This window comes from Henckelia pumila, chromosome 4 (assembly GCF_033568475.1).
Source record: "Henckelia pumila isolate YLH828 chromosome 4, ASM3356847v2, whole genome shotgun sequence".
NCBI classification, from domain to species: domain Eukaryota; kingdom Viridiplantae; phylum Streptophyta; class Magnoliopsida; order Lamiales; family Gesneriaceae; genus Henckelia; species Henckelia pumila.
Genome location: NC_133123.1, coordinates 19,730,429 through 19,755,108, shown reverse-complemented (window position 1 = coordinate 19,755,108; position 24,680 = coordinate 19,730,429). Strand labels below are relative to the sequence as shown.

Here is a 24,680-nt window from a genome sequence, read left to right as displayed (position 1 = left end):
TATGGCATGTTCTACTTATGTTTTGCATTTAACTGTGTGTTGAACTCTATTGCCATTATTAGTTGAATTTGTTTAATGGATATTGTGGTTATGCCCTTAGTTGTGCTTATTCTCTGTTGAATTTAGTTTGGAAGCTTATGTGTGTGCTTGTGTGCGTATTTTGTTTTTTTTTTTTTTACAATTTTACACGTTTTGGTTGGTTGTTATGTCTGTTCAGGTGCCACTCATTGTATTACATAGTCGTAGATATTTTTCAAGGAAGTGTTTTTACTCTTGCTCATTTTCTTATTTTTTTTAGAGTGATTTAACACTGAGGATAGTATTGATTTAAAAGTGTGGGGGTGGATCGTTCATTACACTTTGTGTCATATCACTTAACAACACTTTTAAAACAGGGAGATGAGAATCTTTTAAGGCACCGCACTTATGTTTTACATGACATACCAATTAGTTTGCTAGATTTTTGATCACTTGAGAAACTGTTTCATGCCTAGAACTGAATGAGATTAGCTGTAGTTGTAAGGAGAGACTTTGATATGAACCAGTCTTGTATTGATTTTTTGAGACATCCTTCACACACTTTTGTCAGACTTGTGCAAATTAATTGTGAATTGGGAAGGGGTGAGCTCATAAAAAACAAACAGTTGTTATCCCGAGAACTTGTCTGATTAGTCCTCGAAGCAAAAATTTGAATTCGAGCCTACCTGATGCATCACTTTTGTCCCTAGTAACCCCATTGAGCTTGATAAAAATCAAATGGTGTATGCCAAGGGCACACAATTAGACCCCATTCGTCATTTCTTCTGTCATACATTGACTACCTGATTTTTTAGCCTATACAGTACTTTTTCTACCTGAATTTTGAGAGAAACAAACCCTTTAGAGTTTTTAAATTTACATAAACTCCAAGTTGATTCACAGAAAAATATTTGAAGGAGTTGGTAAAGTATTCTTGAATGAAAAAAAGGGTTAGAATGAATGATAAAAAAATAGTAATAATTGTGTATGGCGTGAAAAATATCCAAAAGAGTTGAAAGGGCTATTTAAAAAAATATAAGGAAAAAAGAGAAAAAAGAGTTGTATTGATGAATGAAAAGATTGTGATGAAAGTCAATAATGGATGGAAATGAGAGCTATTTAATTGTGCTAAATGAAGAACTTATTTGTTTTCTCTCACTTTTGATTTTCTATCTCTTATTGTAGCCGTGAGACGCGACCTAACGTCATAAGCTTAAAAGACCTATTAACCGAGTCATTATCGTTCCAAATTTAGTAGAGAGGGATATGAAAGACAAGCATATGAGGCGGAAAAAAATGATGAATAAACATGAGGGATCTTTGAACCGAATAACTTTTGAGGAGTATATGACACTCACACTACACACGTCTCATTCTGTTGATCTTTTCTAGGTAGTGTTCGAGTTTTGAATTGCGACGAAAGCGAGGCTTGTGATTTTTGAAGTATGAGCTTTTGAACGGGTGTGACGAGATTTGGTAGATTGAAATGTTTTGATTGTGCCACTCTGTGTTGTAAATCATTGATATTTTTCGTCTTTAATTTTCTTCTGATTTGTTCGAGGAAGAACACAAACTAAGTGTTGGGGGTTTGATAAACACGATTTCTATAGCTTATTTGGCACTTTATTTTGTCGTATTCATGCTTATTTATCATTTTTTATTTCTAGTTTTGCGCATAAATCGTCACACTTTCATTATTTGTAGGTTTGAATCACATTGGTAGAAGCTTGAATATTGAAGAAAAAGTCAAACATTGCAATGTCACGTTGGAGCTTGGCCGGGAGATAAGGAAAAATCATAAAAATACAAGAGAATTGAAGAAAAAAAAAATGCATAAACCCTGTGCATATTTTGGAAGAGGGTCCGTGCACCTTCGAAGGAGCAAAATTTTGAAGTAGAATAATACACTGACCCCCCGTGCATTGTCTTGATAAGTGTCCGTGCACATTCACAAATGGTCTTTGCGAGAAGTTTAATACACGAACCTAGGCACGGACCTATGTCCGGGGTTCGTGTAAGTCGCAGACTTGGAAAAAATATTACGCGCAAAATTTGGAAATTTTGAAACTCTTTTATTGTGGGCGATATTGAACACATATTTTGGGTGAAATTAGGGCATTTTTGAAGGAAAAGTATAAAAGAAAAGTAGGGCCCAATTTTATAGAACTTTTGCCAGATTTTCGGAAGACAACTAGAGCTTTGTGAGAGAGAAGAACTCCAGCAAGATCCGCGCACCATCGCTAAGAATTTTCTAATTCTTCTTCTATTTTATTTGTGATGAATTCAAACATAAAATTTTTGTCTATTTTTGATATTATGGAGTAGTCGTCCTTTGACCGGGGCCACGATAGGGCAGACTATCGATTTTTGTTCATGTTTGGATTGATTGATTTTTTGATTTATGATATATTTATTGATTAATATTTACGCAAATTTATTGCTTTTAATCTGGCCAATTAATTGCATGTTTTTTGTTCGATCTGGACTTGAAAAAGAAGAGATTGAAATTAGCTAAAAAAAATATTAATCAACACATGGTTAAACCGACTAGAAATAGTATTCGGTTTCAGTGTGCGATTTTAGACAAAATCTGAAATTCCATATATAGTTGCGAATGAATTTTTGTTTAATTAAATTCAATTAGAAATAATTGGACAGTTAAATAAAACTAGAATTGTTAATTCTAGAAATAGATTAATAATTATTCTAGGGAATTTCATCGTGAATGTGAATAATTCTTGCTTGATTAAATCAAATTCGTGGCAATAATTGATGTCTGGTACCGTTGTGTGTTCCTGGTAATTTTCTTGAAATTTGAATTCTTCTTGAATTTACTCTTCTTTTAAATTTAATTAAAATTTTTGCTTTAGAATAATTTAGTTTATTTCATTTAGTTGAATAATTCATAAAAATCTCTCATTTTGATTTGCCTAGATTAAATTAGATAATTTATATCTAAGTAATTAAACAATAGTATCTGTGGGATCGACATAGACTCAATCCAATTATATTATAACTTGACCTAGTTCACTTGCTATAATTTTTCAACCGAAATCTTCGGTCAATTGTTCACAAGAAATATTAAACCAACATAAATCAATAATTGAAAGAGAAAAAAAATAATATCTTGTTATAAATCAAATATCAAAAACAATATTGTCTGAACCTATCGCAATCATAGTCTAAATAAATCGACTCCATAGAATCAAAACTAAAGGAAAAAATCTTTTTTAGAATCATCAAAACAAACATACATGAAGTGAAGAAATTTCAGCAGTTTAATGAGATTTTTTGTGAAAATTGAAATATTTCGCTCGAAGTTTTCAACCCTTGTCATCGTCTTCTTAGAAATACTATTTCTCTCCCATTTAATTCCATCAAGGAAAAAGAATAAAAAAATATTCTTAATTATCCATTTACTAGGGAACCCCGTCGAAGATGATGTTGAGATTTGTGATTCTCTCATTCAAGAATGCAGCAGAATTTAAAATTTTCAATAATATTTGTCAAAAATATTTTTTGGATATCGTGTAGATTTAATTACTAAATCATTTTTAGGGTATTTTGTATTTAATTAACTTTAGTGATAATCGTTTGATACCAACTATTCCAGATTTTAAGCGAACATTTGTGATATTGAATCGTCGATTGAGATTATGATGACACCATAATGATGAGTTCAAATTTAATAGGCTTGAAGAGTCAAAGCTCGTTAGGACACTTTAGTAGAATCCTAGTTGAACTAAAAAAATCTACTATCCTAGTTATACTAGCATATTATACATTGAACCGTCAATTTTGGTTTGGCCCGATCTCATCACTAAAAAAGGCGGGTTGGGTCATGTTTTTGGTGTGATTTTGACAGGAAACTGTGGTAGATTGGATTGTGTTGATACTACCCCATTGGGGTAGTGCCCAATGGGGTATCCAACGGCCTAGATTTAATGCAAGCGAGATGTTCACATGAACATCTCACTTGCATGAAAAACGGACCGTTGGATCTGACATGTGTATAGTACCCACATGTCAGCAACGACATTTGGTGAAGGAGTTGTCGCAGCTAGGGGTGAAGGAGTTGTCGCAGCTAGGGGTGAAAACAAACCGAGCTGGTTCATGAGCTTTACATGCCCGCTCGATAAATATTTGATTCGTATTCGAACTTATCGAACTCGAGCCAAATTTAAACATGATCGAATTTTTTTTCGAGCCGAGCTCGAGCCAAAATTATTCTGTTTGATAGTTCGCGAATAGTTAACGAGCATTAATATTTAATTAATATAATATAATTATATAATAAATATATATACATTTTGAACCTTTTCGAATATTTCGAGCTTTTTGAACCATAATATTCGAGCAATAGTTCACGAATAGGTTCGAATGTTTTGAGCCGAACTCGAACTTCATTTCGAGCCGAGCTCGAGCCAAAATATTTGAAATTATCAAGCTTCAAATCGAGTTCGAACTCGAATATACTTTTATCGATCCGAATTCGAGCCTTAAAATTTTACCATTATTCGACTCGATTCAGTTCGTTTGCACCCCTAATTGCAGCACGCATGTGCGCTTGTATTTGATTCAGCCATGTGCTTATGCTGCAGGGACCACAAACGACTGTCCAAATAAATAAAGCCCAAGACAATACCTGCAGCCCACAAAGCCCAATAGAAAAGTAATACAGTCGACAGCAGCCCAACAAAGCCCAACAGAAAATAGTACGGTTAGCAGCCCAATAGCAAACAGAGATAACGGCGGCTCACTTTCTCACCGCCGCAGCACAGCCTCGAGTTTTCCAGGAACCGCCGCAGCAAACCCAGCTTTTAAAATCGTTTATCCAAAACAGTACATGCAATTTCTTTTCCCAATCTTGGACAATTGTATGGAATCAGTGAATGTGTCAGGTGAGAATGTTACAAATGCGGCATTCGGAAATATGGAGGGTGCCGCTGCTCAAGTGGATGATTTTAATCCCAAAGTAGATGATCTGTCTGCTATGGTTGACAAGGTCTGCATCGATTGCACATTTCTGCAATGATGATGAAAATATGATTTATGTACATTCGATGCTTCTGTATATATGATAAAATCCCCAGAATTTGTATGCACAAACTTTGCCTGGTACTACGTATTATGTATTTTTCCACTGCTTTTTATAATAGTTGTTTTTTTCTTTTTTTAATTTCTGTTTTGATTCGCAGCTTGAGCAAAGAGTGAATGAAATCGAGCAATTTTACTTGTATGCGAAAATAAAGGAACCAAACACTTCTAGAAGTGCCTCTATTCTGAAGGACAAAGAAAAAGAGAAACATATTCCCAGCATGAAGAAGCTACATCAGGATGCTTCACGTAGAGAAGCAGCAGCCGCAAAGAGAATGCAAGAGCTCATGCGGCACTTTGGAACCCTATTTCGTCAGGCAGGTCAACATAGTATTTAGACAATGTTACATGTCCACGCAAAACCAACCTCCAGCAGAAAAAAATGTTTTCACTTTATGCCTACATCGATTGGTATGAAGATTTGTGTTTCCGCAATTAATGTGCATTTTTTGAGTTGGTTAACAAATGACTCAATTTTATGTTTTAAAAATCCGTGCAAAAAGAATACATCCCACTGGACACGCCAGTTGTCAAATTTTGGTGCATTATATCTTGTTCATGCCAATTTGTTGCTTTGATGAGAAATCCACATGATTGTTAGGTCGATCTTCTAACACCAGTTTGCCAGTTGCGTCTCACTAAAGAGATTGTAGGAATTTGTTCTGGTATGGACAGTTACTGATATGCTCATGCTACACAAATTCTTGGTTGGATACTATGACCATGTGTGCTTGCAAAGTTTGTGTGATTACTTTGAGCACCCACTATGATCTCATGATTACTCACCTCTATGATCTCATGATTTGCAAAGCAGAACTAATTTGATGTTGTTAAAACTTTAGAATGTTGTATAATCATTTCGAAGGTTTTGGTCATTCAGGGAGCGAAAATGCTTTCAGATGAATGGGATGGAATATCCAAATCAAAACCTTTATTCTATTTTTCTCCTTTCGATGTTCTTGCTCCTTTGACTCACTGCCGGCTGTCAATTTGTCCTGAAATTATCTTTCTATATTTGTATGCTTTTGGGAATAATGCCATATTATTTCTCGTGTTTAGGATTTTACTTTACATCATTACAGTTAATTTATTCCTGTTTTCTTTTGATGAAACTTATGGTATTACAAGAAATAAGCTATGGGCTTGTATTAGATCTTCTCCAAAGGATTTCTCACAGGCATAATTCTTTTTCAAAAAATTAAACATTGTTTGGGAAGGATGAAGATCTGAATTACGAGCATTTATTAGTGAAATTGACATCACTATCACACTTGGAAATGCAAATCATACCAAGAAAAAGCTTTCTCTGGCCCAGTATCCCGCAAAATATTATCCCTAGAGTGCTTGATGTGGTATCCTTTACTTGATGATGTTCTATATTTGAACTTTTACTTCCATTTACCCACCCTTGAGAAATATTTGTTTCTGTAACTTCTACCTCAGCAATCAAATGATCTGACATATTGACCAATGTTCAGATCACGCAGCACAAGTGGGCATGGCCATTTATGCAACCAGTAGATGTTGAAGGACTTGGGTTGGATGACTACTATCAGGTAAGTCTTTTGCTTCTTATTTTTAACGTTAACATGTCCTTCAAAAACTCGTTTGGCTTCTATATTTTTGAATTCTTTTCTTTTCTTTCTTTTTTTCTTTTCTTTTTCCCCACATTTTAAGCAAATGAATTACTGACATTTGTTTTACCCTTTTCTATCTTAGTAACACATTCAATCTCCATCTTCACTCGTCATTTATCACATCAACATTCAAAGCATGTTAACCAAACACCATTTAAGTACTTTCTCAACAAATGTATCTTTGAATTCTAAAAATAAAATGAGATTGAAAAATCGATAGCTCAACCAAATCTAGCATTGATTTTAAGTATTCATTTGTGTAGAACTGTTGCATTAAATGTTTGTTTGCATGCTTTGATTGATTTGCCCAATGTTGTTTGTCAGATTATTGACAGGCCAATGGACTTCAGTACCATAAAAAATCAAATGGAGGCCAAGGATGGTACTGGATATAAGCATATTCGTGAGATATGTTCTGATGTGAGGCTGGTTTTTAAAAATGCGATGAAATACAATGATGAAAAGAGTGATGTTCACGTTATGGCCAAAGTCTTGCTGGAAAAATTTGAGGAGAAGTGGCTGCAGATACTGCCAAAAGTTGTTGAAGAGGTAAGTTACCGAGTTTATACGTTTCTAATATTTTAACCTTGGGTGCCAAAATGGGGATAGCATAGGATCCCTACTATTAGATTAGAGATGAGATAGAAAAGGATATAGACGAATGGGACTAGGCCAATATCTCAATCAATATACCAGCGTTCCATCTGTTAACCCCGCATCCCCACCCGGCCACCCCAAGCAACCTACTCATCAAGTATTTTGGAGATGCTTATAAATTTCAACTCTCTAATACAGGAAGAAAAACGTGAAGCTGAGGAAGCTGAAGCACAAATGAACATTCAGCTAGCTCAGGAGGCAGCTTATGCGAAGTTGGCTAGGGATATAAATAATGAGGTCTGGTCCAACACTACACACCTTAAATACTATGAACTTTCATTCTGGAACAACCCCAACCCCCCCCCCCCCCCCCCCCCCACCCACCACCACCACCACCACCACCACAAACACAAACAGAAAAGAGTGATCTGGGCCCATAACATAATAATTTTTAAAACATATTGAGGTAAAGAAATCTGGAAACTTGTGGCATTACTCTTAATCATGAGTGATTGAATAGTTGGTATTGTTTCAGCTATATGAGGTTGATATGCATATTGAAGAGCTCAGGGACAAGGTGATTAAAAAGTGCAGGTTAGTTTATTTGATTTTTTTTTTGTTGACATTAGTATTCCAGCATATGTTCGCTCTCTTGTTGCCAATAAATAAGCTGGCTGTTCTGTCTGATTTATGTCTAGCTGCCTTGATTCTCAGTAACCATTCAGAAAAACCCTGAGTAGACATGAGCAAAAACAAAAGAATATCTAGGAGTCTCAATATAACTAGGAGTGTATCCAGCATCACTTCGTTCTCATTAAACTCATGATTTATTTATATTTATGGTTGTTTGGGGCTCATGAAACCTACAATTCAAACGATATTGACTATGTAGTAAACAGGGATAACAAGTAGTTGAAAATTGACCCACAAAGCTATCTATGCACTGATACAAGCTTATATTCATTATTTCAATTCCACAAGCAATTGTAAACTTATGTAAGTTTGAGACGATTTTGCTTCTAATTGAATAGGCTTTAGTTGGGGGTGTTCTGTCAGATTTAAGTTCTGCAATCGTTCTTTGTAGCGAGTTAACACCACAGAAAGGCTGACCGGGAAGGGATTCTATCGACCAGTGTCGAGAACATTGTCAATGTTATGTTATATGTTAGGTTATGAAGCATCCACTGAATAGTGATATGTGAGTGAAAGCCGTTCAGATTTAGCCAATGTGAATGTTATCTTTTACATGGGATCAATTTAGAAGCAACAGTGGTTCAATTAACATTCAAAAACATTAGGTAGTACTTGGATGGAAGTATTTGATTTGGAGGGGTGAAATTGATTTGGGGAGGGATTTGAAGAATGAATTTGAAATGATTTCAATCTCCGGTGAATTTCAATCCATCATAATTATCATTTTATGCCATTACATCCTCTCCCCCAAATTAATAAATAGTAGCAGTATGCTTGTTGAGATGAAAGTGTAATTTTGCAATTAGATTCTGCTGTAAATGTTGTCAACTTTACACTTGGCTGTCCACATGCCTGCCTGCTTCATGTGAGTGTCAATGTTTGATTACAAGGACGCCGACACGCCGTTGTGGAACTTTACATTCATGCTTTAATCTTACGCTATAGGTATTTCTTTGTTTGTAAATAGAGGTTTAATTTGTTTGCGGTGTGTATTAATGATCAAGCAACAATTGTTTTTATTGACTATATTCATCTTTTAGTTTATGTATGAACTATGAACACACAACTGCAGGAAGATATCTACCATAGAGAAAAGAAAGCTAGGGCTTGCTGTTGCCCAATTATGTCCCGAAAATTTAAGTAAGGTACTCGAGATAGTAGCACTAAATAACCCGAACTTTGAAGCCACAGCTGAAGAGGTGGAGCTTGACATAAATGCTCAGGTTTTGTTTAACCTTGTATTTATACCCTACGGTATTGTTTGGTTTGTGGATAAGATAATAAAAGATGAAATAATAAATTGAAAGATATGCATAATAGAAGGATATATAACTCCAATTATTTTAGAACTCATGCTAAACACTAAATGAAATAAGGATATGGAAAAAAATCAATATGTTATTATTCGCATCAACTGGTGCTTACCAGTGTCTTTGAAAATATCCTAATGCTCTCTTGCATGTATTGGATGCAGAGTGAATCTACATTGTGGAGACTGAAATATTTTGTGAAGGACGTGTTGAAGGTTAAGCGCAAGAGTTCAAGCAAGGATGAAAACAATGACATCACTTCTCGAGAAGCTGCTGCTGATAACCACGATAACAATATAGTCTCCAAACGCAAACGAGAGATATGCGATGCTCTTGCCAAGACTGCAAAGAAACTTAAGAAAAAGCCTTCGACTTAATTCTATCTAGCTGAGTTCTCTCTTTTCTTCATTCTGATTAGAATATAAATTTCAAGCGACGAAGAGCCATTGATAGATTATAGGTTTTGGGAGACTAGTTTTGCTTCAAAACATAGAATAACTGGTGATGTGTATGTCCTGGCTTAACCATAAGGTTCCATCACTAATATAGTATTCCCCATCTAGTACGGAGTCGAAGCTTATCCCGAGCTTCAGGTCCAGTATAGGAGTGCTCCTGTATGTCAAAGATTATTTAACATAATGTTTGTAAACGTGTAATTTCATCACCATAATACGAGAAGTGTTTAAGTAATCCCATCACATTCAAAGTTCCTATTTTACTTTGGACTTTGATTTGATGGTCAGAGTTCTTGTACAACTGCTACACTATTTTGGCTTTAACTTTTCTCTATTTATTGTTCCTTGGAAATATATAGATCATTAATTTTTATTTTTATTTTTATGGAACTTGCAATTTTTTTTTAATATTATCAGTACATGGTTAATTCATCGCCGTAAAAATTTCCTCGCTAATACCTTTGAGTGTCACGTGGATTGTTCAGTTTAAATCAAAAAGTTTCGAGAGTTGCTGCAATATTCAAAGATTTAGATTTGATGGAATGCCAACTTATGCATATGTATATGGTGTATAAAAATTATATAAATTTTTTATTAAAAAAAAAATGTAAGAAAGAAATACCTGTTTCTTTTCGCTAGAAGTCTGACAAGGCATTAGGGAATCAATTGGTTCTGCGTTGGAGCCCATAAAAAAAATCTGGAAAAAAGGAAAATTTAGAATGGTTTGTTATGCATCAAACACCAATATATATATATTTTTTAAAAAATTCTTGGATCAAATTCCTATAAATTATGAGATTCCAAGATAATATATTGTTTTTGACATTAGGAAAATTATATAACCAAAGGATACGGATGCCTTTTTATTTGATTCCTTACCTCCGCGGCATTACACCATTGATAAAAACAGTGCATCCTAAATGGTCTCCTGCCACGATATGACAACAGCCACTGGAGTGAATCTCTCCGGAAACTGAATTAAGGACCAAACTCAGTGACCCGCCGATGTAGTCGTCAGAGTCAGGTGACATAAATGTATTGAAAGCCTTGATTACAATCTGAGCCCGGATGTACTCTACGTATCATATTTATGCAGATTACGTTATACACTCGGAGATTTCGGAAAAAGAACTGAAATATCCATCATTTTCCGTCTCTTGGAGCTAGATCTCAGAGGGACAGTTACCAATGTGGGGCAAGCAAATTTCCATTTGCATGGTTGAAGTTGGTTATTTCTGGGTGTTCTTGTGATTGTTGAGCACAAAGTTCTATTTTCGGAGTCAGAATCAGAAATTAACTTATCAAGTGAAATTTATTCGATTGACCCTGCAGGCTGCAAGTAATGTCACCGTTCAAGAATCTCTGCTAGCTAGCTAGCCAAGCGTTTATGTCAGAAGCCCCATTGCTGTTACTTTTCTTCGAGGATTTACTGGTACAATTTATTAGATTATATATATATGATTGCTTTAAGGAAACAAGCATAATCACATTCATTGATTTTATTATGTTTAAAAATAAACTCAGAGCTGATAAATTTTAGTCCATCTGACACCTAAGTTTAGGATCAGATATCGAGTCCATGACTGCACCATAACAACGCTCGTACATACATATTGGTTACCACCCTATAAGATGCATGCGTATCGATTCTTGTCTAATCATAGGTCCGAATTCTGCAATCCACCAAGTTCTTTGCCTCTGGCCATGTAAACACACCGGAGGCGGACTAATGATCCAGAGGCCTTGTTTATGGCTCGAGTTGAAGTAGTGAATTGCTGGTTGTGTTCAGTTGCTGGGATGAATCAAAAATTGAATTATCATCAAATTATGAATATTGTTTTAATATATAAAAACCATGCTTTAAGCTCTAAGGCCACTCCAACCCGGCAACCCGTTCTACACTAAATATAAAACTCATCAACTCTAAACTCTACACTAAAAGAATATTCTCATAACATTTCCTGTTTATTATGATTATTTTTTTTACGAGTAAAGCTTGTAATTTTATTAATCAATAGCAATCGTTTATTACAAGATCAAAAAAAATTTCAGACTCTTATATAGTATGAGATTGGAAAGGAAAAACAAAATGAGCAATAGAATGAGCCACCACGTTTGTCGAACAACGAATATGAAATAACTTAGTATCACGCTGGTGGTCCAGAAATCATCTGGAGCTATTACGCCATTATAACTTCGACCCACAGGAGAGAGTCGGTAGACATTTGATGTGTCATTAATCCTCTTTCTTGCGCCAATCTCAATCCCTCTCGAATCGCTACCACCCCAGCCACCTACCGCATAGCGCCCAGTGTTTGTATTATAAGCCGCATCAACATCCATTCTCAAGTGATTCAGCGGAGGGCCAAACCATCTGTCCGAAGAGGTAGCACTGTTGCCTTGAGGGGTTGTGAGCAGTAGTTTACTGGCCTTGTGAAATTCTTGGAGCAAAGGGACACTCAAATCTGCTGACATGAGTTCCGCCCTGCGCTCCTGCCCGTGTACGAGTTGGTTCCTCTCAAAGCCTTCCTATCAACTGCCGCTTTCATGTCAAGAAATATATCAACGATTTAAGGCAGGACCGTCTCTCGAATATTAGAGGCCCTAAGCAAATATTCAAGTGAGTGAGCTATATAATATCGATACAATCAATTCATCGTCTAAAAATCAAAATTTCAAATTTTTGTAACTAAATATAATGACATAAACAACAATTGAATCGAAATATAAAAAATAAAACTAAAACTAAAAAAGAACTCGATTAATACTCAAATCTCATGAGTCAGAGATGAATTAATGCATAATACAATTAAAATAAAAATCTCCAAATTAAGGTAGCATAAATAATGTATTTTTGTCACAACAAATCTGACAAAAATATATATTATAATTTAAATAATAACATAAACAAGGAATAATTATATCTAATTAAGTAAAAATCATTATCATTGTCGAATAAGCAAATTACAAGATTTTAGTATATCGAGACCAAAAATTAAATCAATTAAAAAAATCAACCGCAGTACAAAAATAGATAAAAATAAATCTCATTCAATAAATAAACGAAAGATTATTGGCCCATTTTGAATAACCTAACTCATCTGAGTGGATCAATTTAACAAAAAAAAAGATATTTTTTTACTAAAGAAATGATGGAAAAAAAAGTACAAAAAATTGACCACGATTTCGAATTTTAAACAAAATAAATAGACTCACATAATATTTTAAATATAAAAAAATAATAATTAAAAAAAAATTAAAAAAATTGAGGCCTCTGCGAAGGGGAGGCTCTAGGCAGCCGCCTAGGCCACCTCCCCTTGGAGCCGGCCATGTTTCAAGGCGCCTTGCTTCTTGAGAAGAGGCCAATATAGAGTCTCCTTCCAGAAGCACTATAGTATTTCTCCAACCTTGTACTGCAAATAGTGTTGGGCAGAGCAATGAATCCACCAACAATTTAGTGTTTTTTTAATGCTAAATTGGTGTTGAACTGGAGATGCTCTAGGTTCAGACTGTAATACCTTGAATTGGTGTTGGATTGGAGATGCTCTAAGTTGAGATTGTAATAGTCTAAACATCAACATTAGAACTAGCAACTTTTAATACATTTTCGAAAATATAATTCCCAATTTATTTGTTATATTAATTTTTTTTTGAAACGTTGTTATATTAATTATTGTTCTTGTCTATGTTAATATTTTTATAACAAAATTAATTTAAATTAAATTTATTATTCACATTAATTAATATTGTAACAAATTATTTTGTACGCGGAATGCATGCAGCCATAAAGTTAGTCAAATTTAAAGTTTGATGGAGAAATAAAGTTGTTTTGTAAATCCTTGTAACCCATCCTTACCATGATGACCATCTGTCATTAGGCTGATTAAGGACCATAACCAGCACATTTTATGACCTCATTTAAAAGTAAAAAAACAGTTTCCCTTCAGCTGCTATTTTGAACCCATTAATAGTGCATGAACTGAAGCAGGAAAGCACACCTAAAGGCTTCCTGTTAAGAACACATTACTGTCATGGGATGTATTAGAATCCGATCTCCACCATCCAGAACTTCCTCCAAATTTTTTTACGTATTATGTAAAAATTTCAACTCAATCCAACTGTTATATTTGTGTAAAACGTCTTCTCAAGAATACTGCATAGATTTTATGCGAAAAGATAACATCTTCTGTTTTTTTTTTAAAGAAACCAATTCAAATGGCAACCAAATCCGATCTTCATAGTTAACAATTTTTTTCACGTCTTGAGGAACATTCTGCCCAAATTTCAGGTCGATCTAATGGTTCAACATGTCGCAAATGCTTCTGCAATTTGACTGATTATCAAGCCTGTGCAGATCCAAAAGCTCTCATATTTTCGAGCAAGAACTGCAGCAGATCTCATAATTTTTTCTGACCAATTTCAAAGCCAAGCAAGGGATTAAGTTTCGTCCAAGAATCACACAAGGAGCTTCTACCCAAGACTGATTAATACCACAAATTCGAAGCACCAGATTCTGCACAATTCCGAGGATTTGAAAGCATTCGTGTTCGATCATGTCAGCAAGTTTCATTCATGTTTTTAGTCTAGTTGAGCAAGTTCAAAGACTACTGAAACCTATTTAAACATTATATGTGAGTGGGAGTTTTGTTTTAAAGCAATAAAACTCTGTTTTGTTTTTATTCCAATATGTATATATATGAATTGATTCACGAATATGCACTCTGTGTTTTCCAGTGTACCAAACTTGTGAACTAGTGATCTGAACACTCTGTTTCTGTTCTGTTTTGATTCCTCACCCTTTAGAGGATAAACACATAAGGGGCTGATATCGGTTAGCCACAAAATTTTCAAGTAATTTGGTACACTGCCTGAAGTTATGTTTCTGAATTTCTAAAAAATAAGTCTCTGTCTCTGTTATGTTCAGTATATGTATGTATAAGAAATCTTGTTAAAATAATTTTAAATTAATGCTGGGAGTTTTCTCCCATTTACTGAGTGACACCCATATCACTCACCCACCCAAATCACCCATCTCAGATAGGAACGAAGGAAAACTCGAGGATAAAGAGCAAAACCAGTTTTGGGGTTGGTGAAGAAGACCAATAAATTGTTGATGCTTAGTTTCTGTCCAGTTTATGTTTCCATTTAGTTATATTACTCCGCTGCGTATGTATTAATTTTAGTTATTTCCAGTACTTAAGGAGTGTAAAGACAAATTAATTTCGAGTTTATGAAAAATCCTGTAATTCAGTTTCATGAATGAGTAGACTGGTTTCTTGAAATTATGTATTACGAGGTTTGTTGTTTAATGTAAAAACGTTAAATATCGCCGATGTCAACTAGACCCAGTTTCGGGACGTGACACCAGTAGACTGGTTTCTTGAAATTATGTACTACGAGGTTTGTTGTTTAATGTGAAAATGTTAAATATCGCCAATGTCAACTAGACCCAGTTTCGGAACGTGACACCATGCCACTTAGTCTGTCTCGCCTAATGGAACTTCAATCACTCCTCCATCTACTGGGGCTCAAGACTCCATATTTTCTGGCACCACTTCAAGTTCTCAGCTCGAGGTAACCATCTCTCTCACCTCTCCTCACATAATTGCAGGTACTGGTACAAAGATGGAGACCCCTCTCCTGGAAGTTCCTCTTACTTCAGCGAACGAGACGAAGTTTGAGCTCTTTAGTGACCACTCCACTCATACGGATGCTGAAAACACAACTGGCTCCAAGAGTCCATCTCCTGAGACCATATTCGAGGAAGAGGCACCGAGGACTTCCCCTCGCCCGATCATTCCTGACTCCACCTGTCGTTCCATCCTCCAATGCTAATACGTCTACTACGCCTCATGATCCAATCACTTCTGAAGTAACACCTTATGCCACCTCACAAGTCTCTACAGCAACGACTCCTCATCCACCGGTCGACACAGAGGAAGCAAGAGATCCTCGCCTATTCTTCCTACAAAAGAGGGCATATACGGTGCTCAAGATATGGAACATGATGCTGATAGCTCAACCAGAGAATACACTAGCAAACACCACTCCTGCACAGACCTTAGCCACCACCGATACAGATTTGACCGGGGCTGCGTATGATCACATGGAGGAGATAAATCATGTTATTCTCTCCTTGGATTCTCATCTCACTGCTACAAACGTGGATATATTCGATTTTTGGACGACCCTCATGAATAAAGTGTTTGCTCTGATTCAAAAGGTTGAAGGGTGCACGAAGCAGATCAAGATCGCTACCAAAGAAAAAACAATGCTATCCTCACTATTTCTGGCCAATTTTCATAGATAGAACAACCTATAGATGCCCAGATGAATGCTTGGTTGGATACTCTTCATGTAGCCTTAGGGTCACAGTTGAATGCTCGGATGGATACCCTTCAGGCCGCCTTAGGGACACAATCGAATGAACTCCTCGATCATCTGTCCAGAGGTGATGCAAAAAAGGGGGAAGAAGAGCATTGGCGGGCGGAGGAAGCTAAACGCATTCATGAAAAGATAATGGAGGATGTTAGGCAAAAGAAAGAAGAAAGAAAAGAGAAAGAGAGAAGGAGGTTCCGGCAGTAATTGGTTAAGAAGATATGTTGTTTTTCTCTTTCTATTTTGTATGTTTAATAGGTGCGCTATTTTATTTCTTTCATCGCATGTTGTAAAGATAAATTCGTTATCTCAATGAATTCATTGTTTCTCTTCATTTTGTATTTCTAATTATTGAGGTTTAGGTTTTGTCATCACTAAAAAGAAAATTTTTTAAATCCTTTAGTTTTGGTGATAACAAACAATAATTCATTATTGTAGATCTTATTGTCTTGCTTTGTAAAACAGGTTCTCGACCGCTTGCTTTGAAAATCTCTGGTCCGGTCTTATGAAGTAAAGTACTCTCCTGGTCCTAAGAAGTAAAGTAATCACTTGGAATAGCACTCATCGGGTCATACTAAAGGAGAAAAACATTCGACTGGTCACCATACAGATCTACTCGTCCGTTTTAGACAGTGCTCGACCGTTCACCATTACTAGCTTACTTTCACAACGGTCCAAATGGATGTCTTGTGATCCAAGCTACATATTGCTTAGAGACGTCATTCACTTTTCAGAAAAGTATATTATCAAGACATGCACAACCAACAACATATAAGAAGAAAATCATAATGTTTTCTCGAATTGTTCACTGATGAGCTTGTCTTCAGAGGCTGTCTGCAACTGTTGCTTTATTGATTAGGAAAGATCCAAATCTAGCATTTATTAAAACGTACTACATTTCAAGAAAAGACAAAGTCAACAGTGCTTTTTCATTAATGATCTTTGATGAACGTTGAGTTTCTCGAAAAAGTCACTATAAATAGATATTGCCTAAAATAGAGAACACTAGGGGTATAAAAAATAAAGCCAACCCGCCAACGTGACATGAGTCGACCCGAAAAATATCAGGTTAGGGTTGAAAGATTTTTGGTTCGGTTCGAATCGGGTTGACCCAAAATCTAACCCAAAAAATTTAATCGGGTTCGGGTTGACCCGAGATGACCCGATACTTTTTATTATTATTATTATTATTATTATTATTATTATTATTATTATTATATAAAATTAAGAAAGATTTGCTACATTTTTATATGTTGTATGTTTGAAAAAAATTATTGAATATTGATATAATAGATCTTCGTCATTTAATATTAATTTTGTAAAATTTTGATTTTTAAAATAAATTTTATAAATTTTTTTGTAATAAGTATACTTTAAAATTTCTAAAACTAGTCTTTCAAATTTAAATTATATATAAGTTTAGATTTTATTATTATGTGATTAAATTAAATATTACTATTATTATTGTGTACGTGTTTTGAAATTTGTTTTTTTAATTATTTTGTTAAAAAATATAAAAAATAAAATCGGATTGGTTCGAGTTTATGGAGTTAGTCGGGTTAGTCGGTTTCGGGCTCGGGTTGAAATTTTTTTAAATAATATTGTTGCCAACCCGACCTGAATTGATCTTCCTAGAGAACACCACCAAAGCTTTATCTCTACAAATTTGAATCTATCTCTTGCTCACCAAGCTAGCAATCTCACTATTCTTTGAGCACTCAGAAAGTTCTATCTACTTTGCTCAAATCAGCCATCACTTATCAGATCTTTAAGGATCGACTAAGAATTTTTCAAGCTCCTCGACCACTTCACACATAAATTTTACAAAGAAGAGTTTGATAGTTTGTATCAAAGGATTCAAACACGTGACATTGTGTTTATTTTAGTTTGATAAGAGCTGTAATCTTATCTTGTTGTGTATTAGAAATTTCGAGTAAGGAAGTTGATAAGTCCTAATATTGGAGTGAGTTGTTACAGTATCTGTAAAACCAAAGTCTTCTAGTGATTTTCTTACTTTGGGAAGGAGGGGAGACGTACAACATTCGAACTTCCATATCCCTTGTATTCTTTACCTTCTTTTATATTGTTGATATATCTGTGATCTGAGTATAGAGTTTCATTGAAAGCTATCGAACTATTTCGCACTTTTAAAATTGTTTGAGTGCCTTCAAAAATTGAAAACTTTGGTCTAATTGACTAACACCCACTCGACCGGTAAAATATTTTTAAAGTGTGTATTAATCTCTCTCCACACACATATCTTCTATCCCAACGCAAAGTTTACACATGAACTCAAAATAAATAGTAATTTATTTAAACAAAAGAGAGTTGACAAATTAAGACGTGCAAACACATTTAATAACTAATAATATGTGTTACTTCAAAAAAAAAAATTATGTGTGAGTGTGTGTGATTATTGCCACTAGGGCTGGCATCAAAATACCGAGTTTTCGGCATATCGTATTGAAATTTTTTCGATATACAGACAATTTTTCGGTATACCACATTTTTTTTCAATATCTATACGGTATCAATATGGATTTTTTTCGTACCAAAATTTCAGAATTTCTGTATCGGTATCGGTATGAATTTTTTTCATACCAATATTTTTGATACGGTATACCGAAAAACCACCCCTAATTGCCACCACTTTAGGAAAAATTGACTATCATCACATGAATACTTGTAATCTTCGTGGATTTCTTCAAACACCTGCCTCTGATGATGCTGCTCTTCCTACCACTGATGAGATGACATCTGTCATCATTGGAGGACATGTCACTGTTTATCCAGCTCATCCTAAGAAATTGTCAGCAGCCAAGCTCACTTCTTTTTACTCTGTCCTCCATAAAACTGCTGTGAAAACTTGGACTCCATCCGAAAATTCCAGTGTGGTTACCAAGCATCAAGCCTCTGTCTTGTATGCTATTGGCACTGAAATTGCATTCAACTACAGTCGACTCGTGTTTGACACAGTCATGACTTTTGCAGATAGTGCTCAACCTACATTGAAGCTGCCTTATCCATCGCTCATCTATTCTATGCTGCTATCTCAAGAGATTGAGAAGGATGATGATGAAGCACTTATTGCTCCAGGAGAGTTGCTAAAATCGCACCTGCTTTGCTCAAAGGAAATCGGAAGATAGACCTTCCTTGGTCTGAGTCTGCTGATGCCGCAGGTGTTGTGGCAGGTGCTGCCAACACCTCCTCTGTCACTGCTATTTTTGTAACCCCCCCCCTCTACTGCTCATGATGTTGATCCTGCATTCATACAAACTCAATTGGTGCATGCTGAGCAGAAAATTGCACAAGCAACGACGGACCTAGCCTATTATGAAGGGTTAAAGGCTCACTATGAATCACTCCTAAGCGGAGCTGGCCCTTCTGAACAAAAAGAGGGAGAAGAAAGTGAAACAGAAGAAGCTGAATCTGAGAGCAATCAATTTTAATCTTAGTTTTAGTTTTTTTTTTGGTTTTGCTAGTTTAGTTATGATTTTTTTGTTTAGTATTGTTTTTCTCTGATCCTAATCAAAACTGTCTTTTTGTGGTGTTAACTTTGATATGATTTTTTGTTTGTGTTTCTCCTTGCTCTTATGGTTTCTGATTTAAGGTGTCATAGCTAGATGTTGCCAACATCTTGTGACAACACCTCTGGATATACTTAGGGGGAGAATCTATTCAGGGAGAGTTTTGATTAAGTGGGAGTTTTAGTTGATATGTATGTGAGTTAAATGTGTTTAGTCCAGAAAGGCAAAAAGGGGGAGATTGAAAGGAATATTTTATTTCTTAAAATCATCCTAGTTTGAAAAGAATTTATTTAATATGTTTTGTCTTTCTTGGACATGAAGTAATTTTATATAATTTAGTCATTTCCTTGAATAACTTGATTTAAGATATGATTAAGTTTATCATAATATTTATTATCTTATCTCTAATGATTTAATTTCATTATTATGTATATTTGACTTGATCAAAAAGAAACAAGATCTAGAGAATCCTATGTCTACAAGAAAACATCTACAAGAAAACATCTACAAGGAAGGATTCTAGTCTATATATTGGAGAGAGACAAATAAATTGATGGACGGATACATGCAAAAGAACTGAAGATCTTCTGAAGACTTGTCTCAGTCGTGATTGCTTGAAGCCGTGAAGAACACTCGAAGATTGTTGATCGAAGAGTGTTATTGTCTCACGTGTTTTGGCTTCAAGTTTTTTTCTCCTTACTTCGTTTTCAATATTCTATTTCAAATAGAATGTTTTTAGGATAACTTTTACTCTTTATTTTCTCACTTGTTTTGAAAAATTGAATTTTACAATAATCACTAGTTTTAGGGTTTGTAAAACTCTTTGAATTATTTTCTAGTGAAGTTTTGCACTGAGGCACTGCAAGAGTATTTTATACTCTTGCTTATTTATCTGAGTCTATTTATTTTGTTGCTTGTTTATTTTATTTACGCTTTAATTATATTCCGCTGCAAGTTACTCAAGGTGTTATTGTAGGTGTGGTCAACATCTTGTGACAATACCTCAAAAAGTTTATGTACAACCCCTATTCCCTTACACTAACTTAGCAGAATCCATTGATTTTCAACCAAAATTAGCCTTATTAGAAGAAAAGAAAAGGAAATTAAGAGCAATTGCAATGCACTTACAAAAATCAAGAGCACTTGCAACGTACGCCCAGAATCATCGATAGAAGGATTCGGTGCATTTTTCTGAAAATCAACAAGATTCTGAAAATTCGATTCACGGAGAACAAAATATCTCGAAAAATCTTAAGCTACAAAATACCTCCAAAAACCAAAAGCGGTTGAAATCGGATTCCATAGTAAATTTCGCCATGAGAGAGCAATTCGGAGAGGTGGGAACTAGAGGCGCGAGTGGAGAACTTCTGCGCGCGAATAATTTCATTATTAATTTTAACAGCTGTTATTTACTTATGTATTGTAATTTGTTTACTGAATTATTAATTATTAGGTTATAATTAATAATTAAAATAATATTTTTTTATGCATCAACATGATCTGGCGTGATCTACATCTAAGCAAACAAAATATTTTAAAATCTTAGGTTATAAATATACAGAAATATTTGGGCATTATTTTTAGTTTATTAGATCTCTTTTTAAATTTTTTATCTTACACTAATAAAAATTTGATTAAAAAGTATTTTTAAATTATTTTAGAATAATTTAATGTATAACTAACATAATTTCTATTATAATAACTCAGTTGAAATAATGAAGACTAATGGAAAAGTGATAATTCGTTATGTTATATATGTTATCCATACAAGGGGAATAGCAAGTACGGTTAAAAACTTTATAAATAATTGACGATAAATTAGAGGGGATTGGGGTAGTTAAATTATAAGATCGGTTTATAACCGCTCTTAAAAAATGAAAACACCGTGGCTGAATGATTATTATATTAGACCATTTAGTAAGCGATCTAGTTGGTTATATATTATACCAGCGTTTTTTGTTAAACCGCTGCTATTGATCGTCTTTTTAGAGCGGTAAAGTGACCGATCTAAAACGTTATAGTAATTAGAGCGGTTCAGAAAATCGGTGTTAAAAATTATATATTTTAGAGTGGTTTAATAACCATTCCTAAAAAAACCATCTTGAATCTTATTTTTTTTGTAGTCCCTGAGGGGCCCGTCAAAAAACAATCTTGAATCTTATTTTTTTTAGTCCCTGAGGGCCCCGTGCCCGAAGGGCAACTGGACGGCCCAGATCTCTTTGTAGATCAATTGATTTGATCTGCAAAGATGATTCGAACCATTAATATTCCTGGCTTCAGGACACAGCATCGACACTTTCGTATTTTAGTTATGGAAGAAAATAAATTTTTGGTCTATATTAACTTGTCTATTTTTTGATTTTGGTCCATTAAATTTTCAAAGTTTAGTTTTGATACACAACTATTAATTTTCGGTTATTTTGGTCAAAGCGCTGACGTGACAGCTTGAAATCTCAGTATTACTTTTTCAGTGTCACGTCAGCAGTTTTCGGTATCATATCAGCAGTATGACCAAAATAACTGAAAATTAAAAATTAGTGTACCAAAATCAAACTTTGAAATGTTAATTAATTGACCAAACAAAAAATAATGTACGAAGTCAATAGAAAAAGAAAAGAAAAAGAAAAAACTGTTTGCTCTTTATATACTCCCAGAAACACCATTCAAAACCGTTGGAATGCCATAAAAAGAATTCTACAAAATCCAAAAACTCGATAATAGAGAAATCTTACCATTAATGTTAACAAAACCATAACAATCTACGCATGCAAGTGTAATAGAAGAGAAGTAATAAAACAGTGGATCATATTAACCTAAGATTAGCAGGCTCTATATCTGATCTAAATCTAAAAACTTCTCGTGCATCATCTAATTCATTTAGCTTCACTGTCCGAAAACTACAATCTTGGAGCATGTAAAATCCAACTTCACAGAATGCCGTCAAGAATGCAACGTCGGAATTGTAGAACCCCGCCGGAGATGGATGCGTGGCAACCTCTCCAAGGGATTCGATATTCCCCGACTTAATTTCTTTCTTCCACGAGTGGATCTTTATGTCATCCACAGTCCAAAGATCAATGTCGCCCTTTTCCGTGAGACAGGTGAATCCGAGTTTGCCTTGGTACTCCGACAGATGTTTGCTCCTGTAAGAACCATTAATGTCTTCTTTCACGAGTTTTGGTAATGAAAAGACGTCGAAACTGTTCTTTGCGACGTCGTATGAGAGAACATTGGCTTCAGTTGTAAGCCAATGCAAAGCATTGGAGGCGGACACTGCGGGGTTGGTGCATATAAACTCATCGTATGGCAATATAACGTCTTCTTGTTCTTCCTTCCAACCTCTTATTTCCGAATCAAATATCTCAACTCTATAGCTGGAAAGTTGTTTCAATGGCCTGAAAACAACAAAATATTTATAAAAGAAGAGAAAATTTGTAATCAACAAGTAGAAAAGTAATATAAGATCAAAAACAAGACTTAATTTGAATCATCAACACGTACTCTATAATTCTTCGTCGTGATAATCGGATTATTTTGAAACGAAGGGGTTGGGATCTCAGAACTATCATGGCCATAGCTGTGGTTCGATGGCGAATTTTCGGGTTTGGAAGAGCTCTCCATTCTCTTGTCATGGGGATGCAAACATAGTAACGACATTGTTGTTTTCCGAGTTGCTTCTCACAGCACAATATCCCTTGGTTGGAGGCACAAGCCAAAATCTTGACTTTTTTGGGTAAACATTCTTTGGGGAGAGTGCTATCACAAGATACAAACTTGGACACATACTCATTGTGCCTTATGTCTTGGATGAAGTATCCCGACTTAATCTTCGTCCCCTCGCAATGAATCGACGTGAAACTCGATTCGTATATCATCTTCTTCCATTCTTTGGATACAACTTTGCATGTATCCAATGATTTTAAGGATGTGATTTGAGTTAGAATCTTGAATATGGTGTCTGAAGATAATTCTGGAGAAGCCATTGGTAAATATTGTGTGACGATGAATTTGTTTGACCAGAAAATTCAAGCTGTTTTCTTGTCTAAGATATGTGAAAGAGTGCCTATATGTAAAATCGACGAGGGGAGGGGTGGGGTGGGGGGTTGGGTGGTGCGTTCAAAACTTAATCTTGAAGATCAAGAAATTGGATGGTTTAAAAGTCAAGTTGCGTGGGAATTTGAACCATCATAATAATTTCATGTTTTGTTTTGCAGAATAATATTAACTAAAAGATTTTGGAATCCTACTAGGATTATATTTATGTTTTAAGTATATCAAAAATTATTTCAAAATTTAAATGTACAATAATTACGAGTGTTGTGAAAAATAAAATATTTAAAATTTACATATATCAAATGTTTATTTTACGAAAATATTGGCAGGCCAAAAAAATTAAATTCAATTCTAGTTTTGTGTTAAGAATACAATAGTGAAAATTGCTTTTTTTGGTCCTGTATAATTGAAATTTTGCGATTTCGGTCTTTTATATTTTTTATTTTTGTTTTAGTTCGCTATTTTTATTTTTTTGACAATTTTAATCCTTTTTCCAATATGACACCAATTCAGTGCTGATGTAGAGCTGAAATTGCCAAAAATCAAAACATACAGGACTAAAACTGAAATATGAAAACTAGGGGTGGCAAAAATTCCCAAAATCTCGAATCTCATCTCATTCCCGTCCCGAAAATATCTCAACCCGAAATTTTTCCGATCCAAACTTTCGGGATTTTTCCCATCCCGATTAATATCGGGAGAGGGATCGGGAATAAGACCTTATGCCTATGGGATTCCCGACCCATCCCGAAATAATATAATAATATATTTTATTAATAACTTTGTTAATATAATAAGAGCTAAATATTCTTAGATTTCATCTCATATAACACTTAATTGTGAACTTAATTCGCATAATTTTTATTTTTGGAACGATCAAATTGTAAAATCACGAAATGACATTTTATTTTTGTG

The 24,680-nt window shown here is 34.8% G+C and overlaps 2 protein-coding genes across 3 annotated transcripts; one reads left to right on the top strand and one right to left on the bottom strand.

Annotated features, from left to right (window-relative positions):
- Nucleotides 1–4,738: 4,738 nt before the first annotated feature.
- LOC140863812 (transcription factor GTE6-like) lies at nt 4,739–10,042 on the top strand. 2 transcript variants are annotated; one of them, XM_073267520.1, is made up of 8 exons: nt 4,739–5,023; nt 5,217–5,526; nt 6,594–6,671; nt 7,077–7,301; nt 7,548–7,646; nt 7,885–7,943; nt 9,115–9,265; nt 9,517–10,042. In XM_073267520.1, the coding sequence occupies exons 2-8, from the start codon at nt 5,356–5,358 to the stop codon at nt 9,727–9,729; spliced, it is 996 nt and encodes a 331-aa protein (XP_073123621.1). In that variant the 5' UTR covers nt 4,739–5,023; nt 5,217–5,355; the 3' UTR covers nt 9,730–10,042. The 2 variants fall into 2 exon arrangements, with proteins under 2 accessions (XP_073123621.1, XP_073123620.1); XM_073267519.1 differs by having other exon boundaries at nt 4,743–5,023; nt 5,217–5,432.
- Nucleotides 10,043–22,515: 12,473 nt separating this feature from the next.
- Nucleotides 22,516–23,695, bottom strand: LOC140860617 (F-box protein At5g49610-like). The gene is made up of 2 exons (XM_073263620.1): nt 23,214–23,695; nt 22,516–23,107 (listed from the first exon to the last, which is right to left on the bottom strand). The coding sequence occupies exons 1-2, from the start codon at nt 23,693–23,695 to the stop codon at nt 22,516–22,518; spliced, it is 1,074 nt and encodes a 357-aa protein (XP_073119721.1).
- Nucleotides 23,696–24,680: the final 985 nt, after the last annotated feature.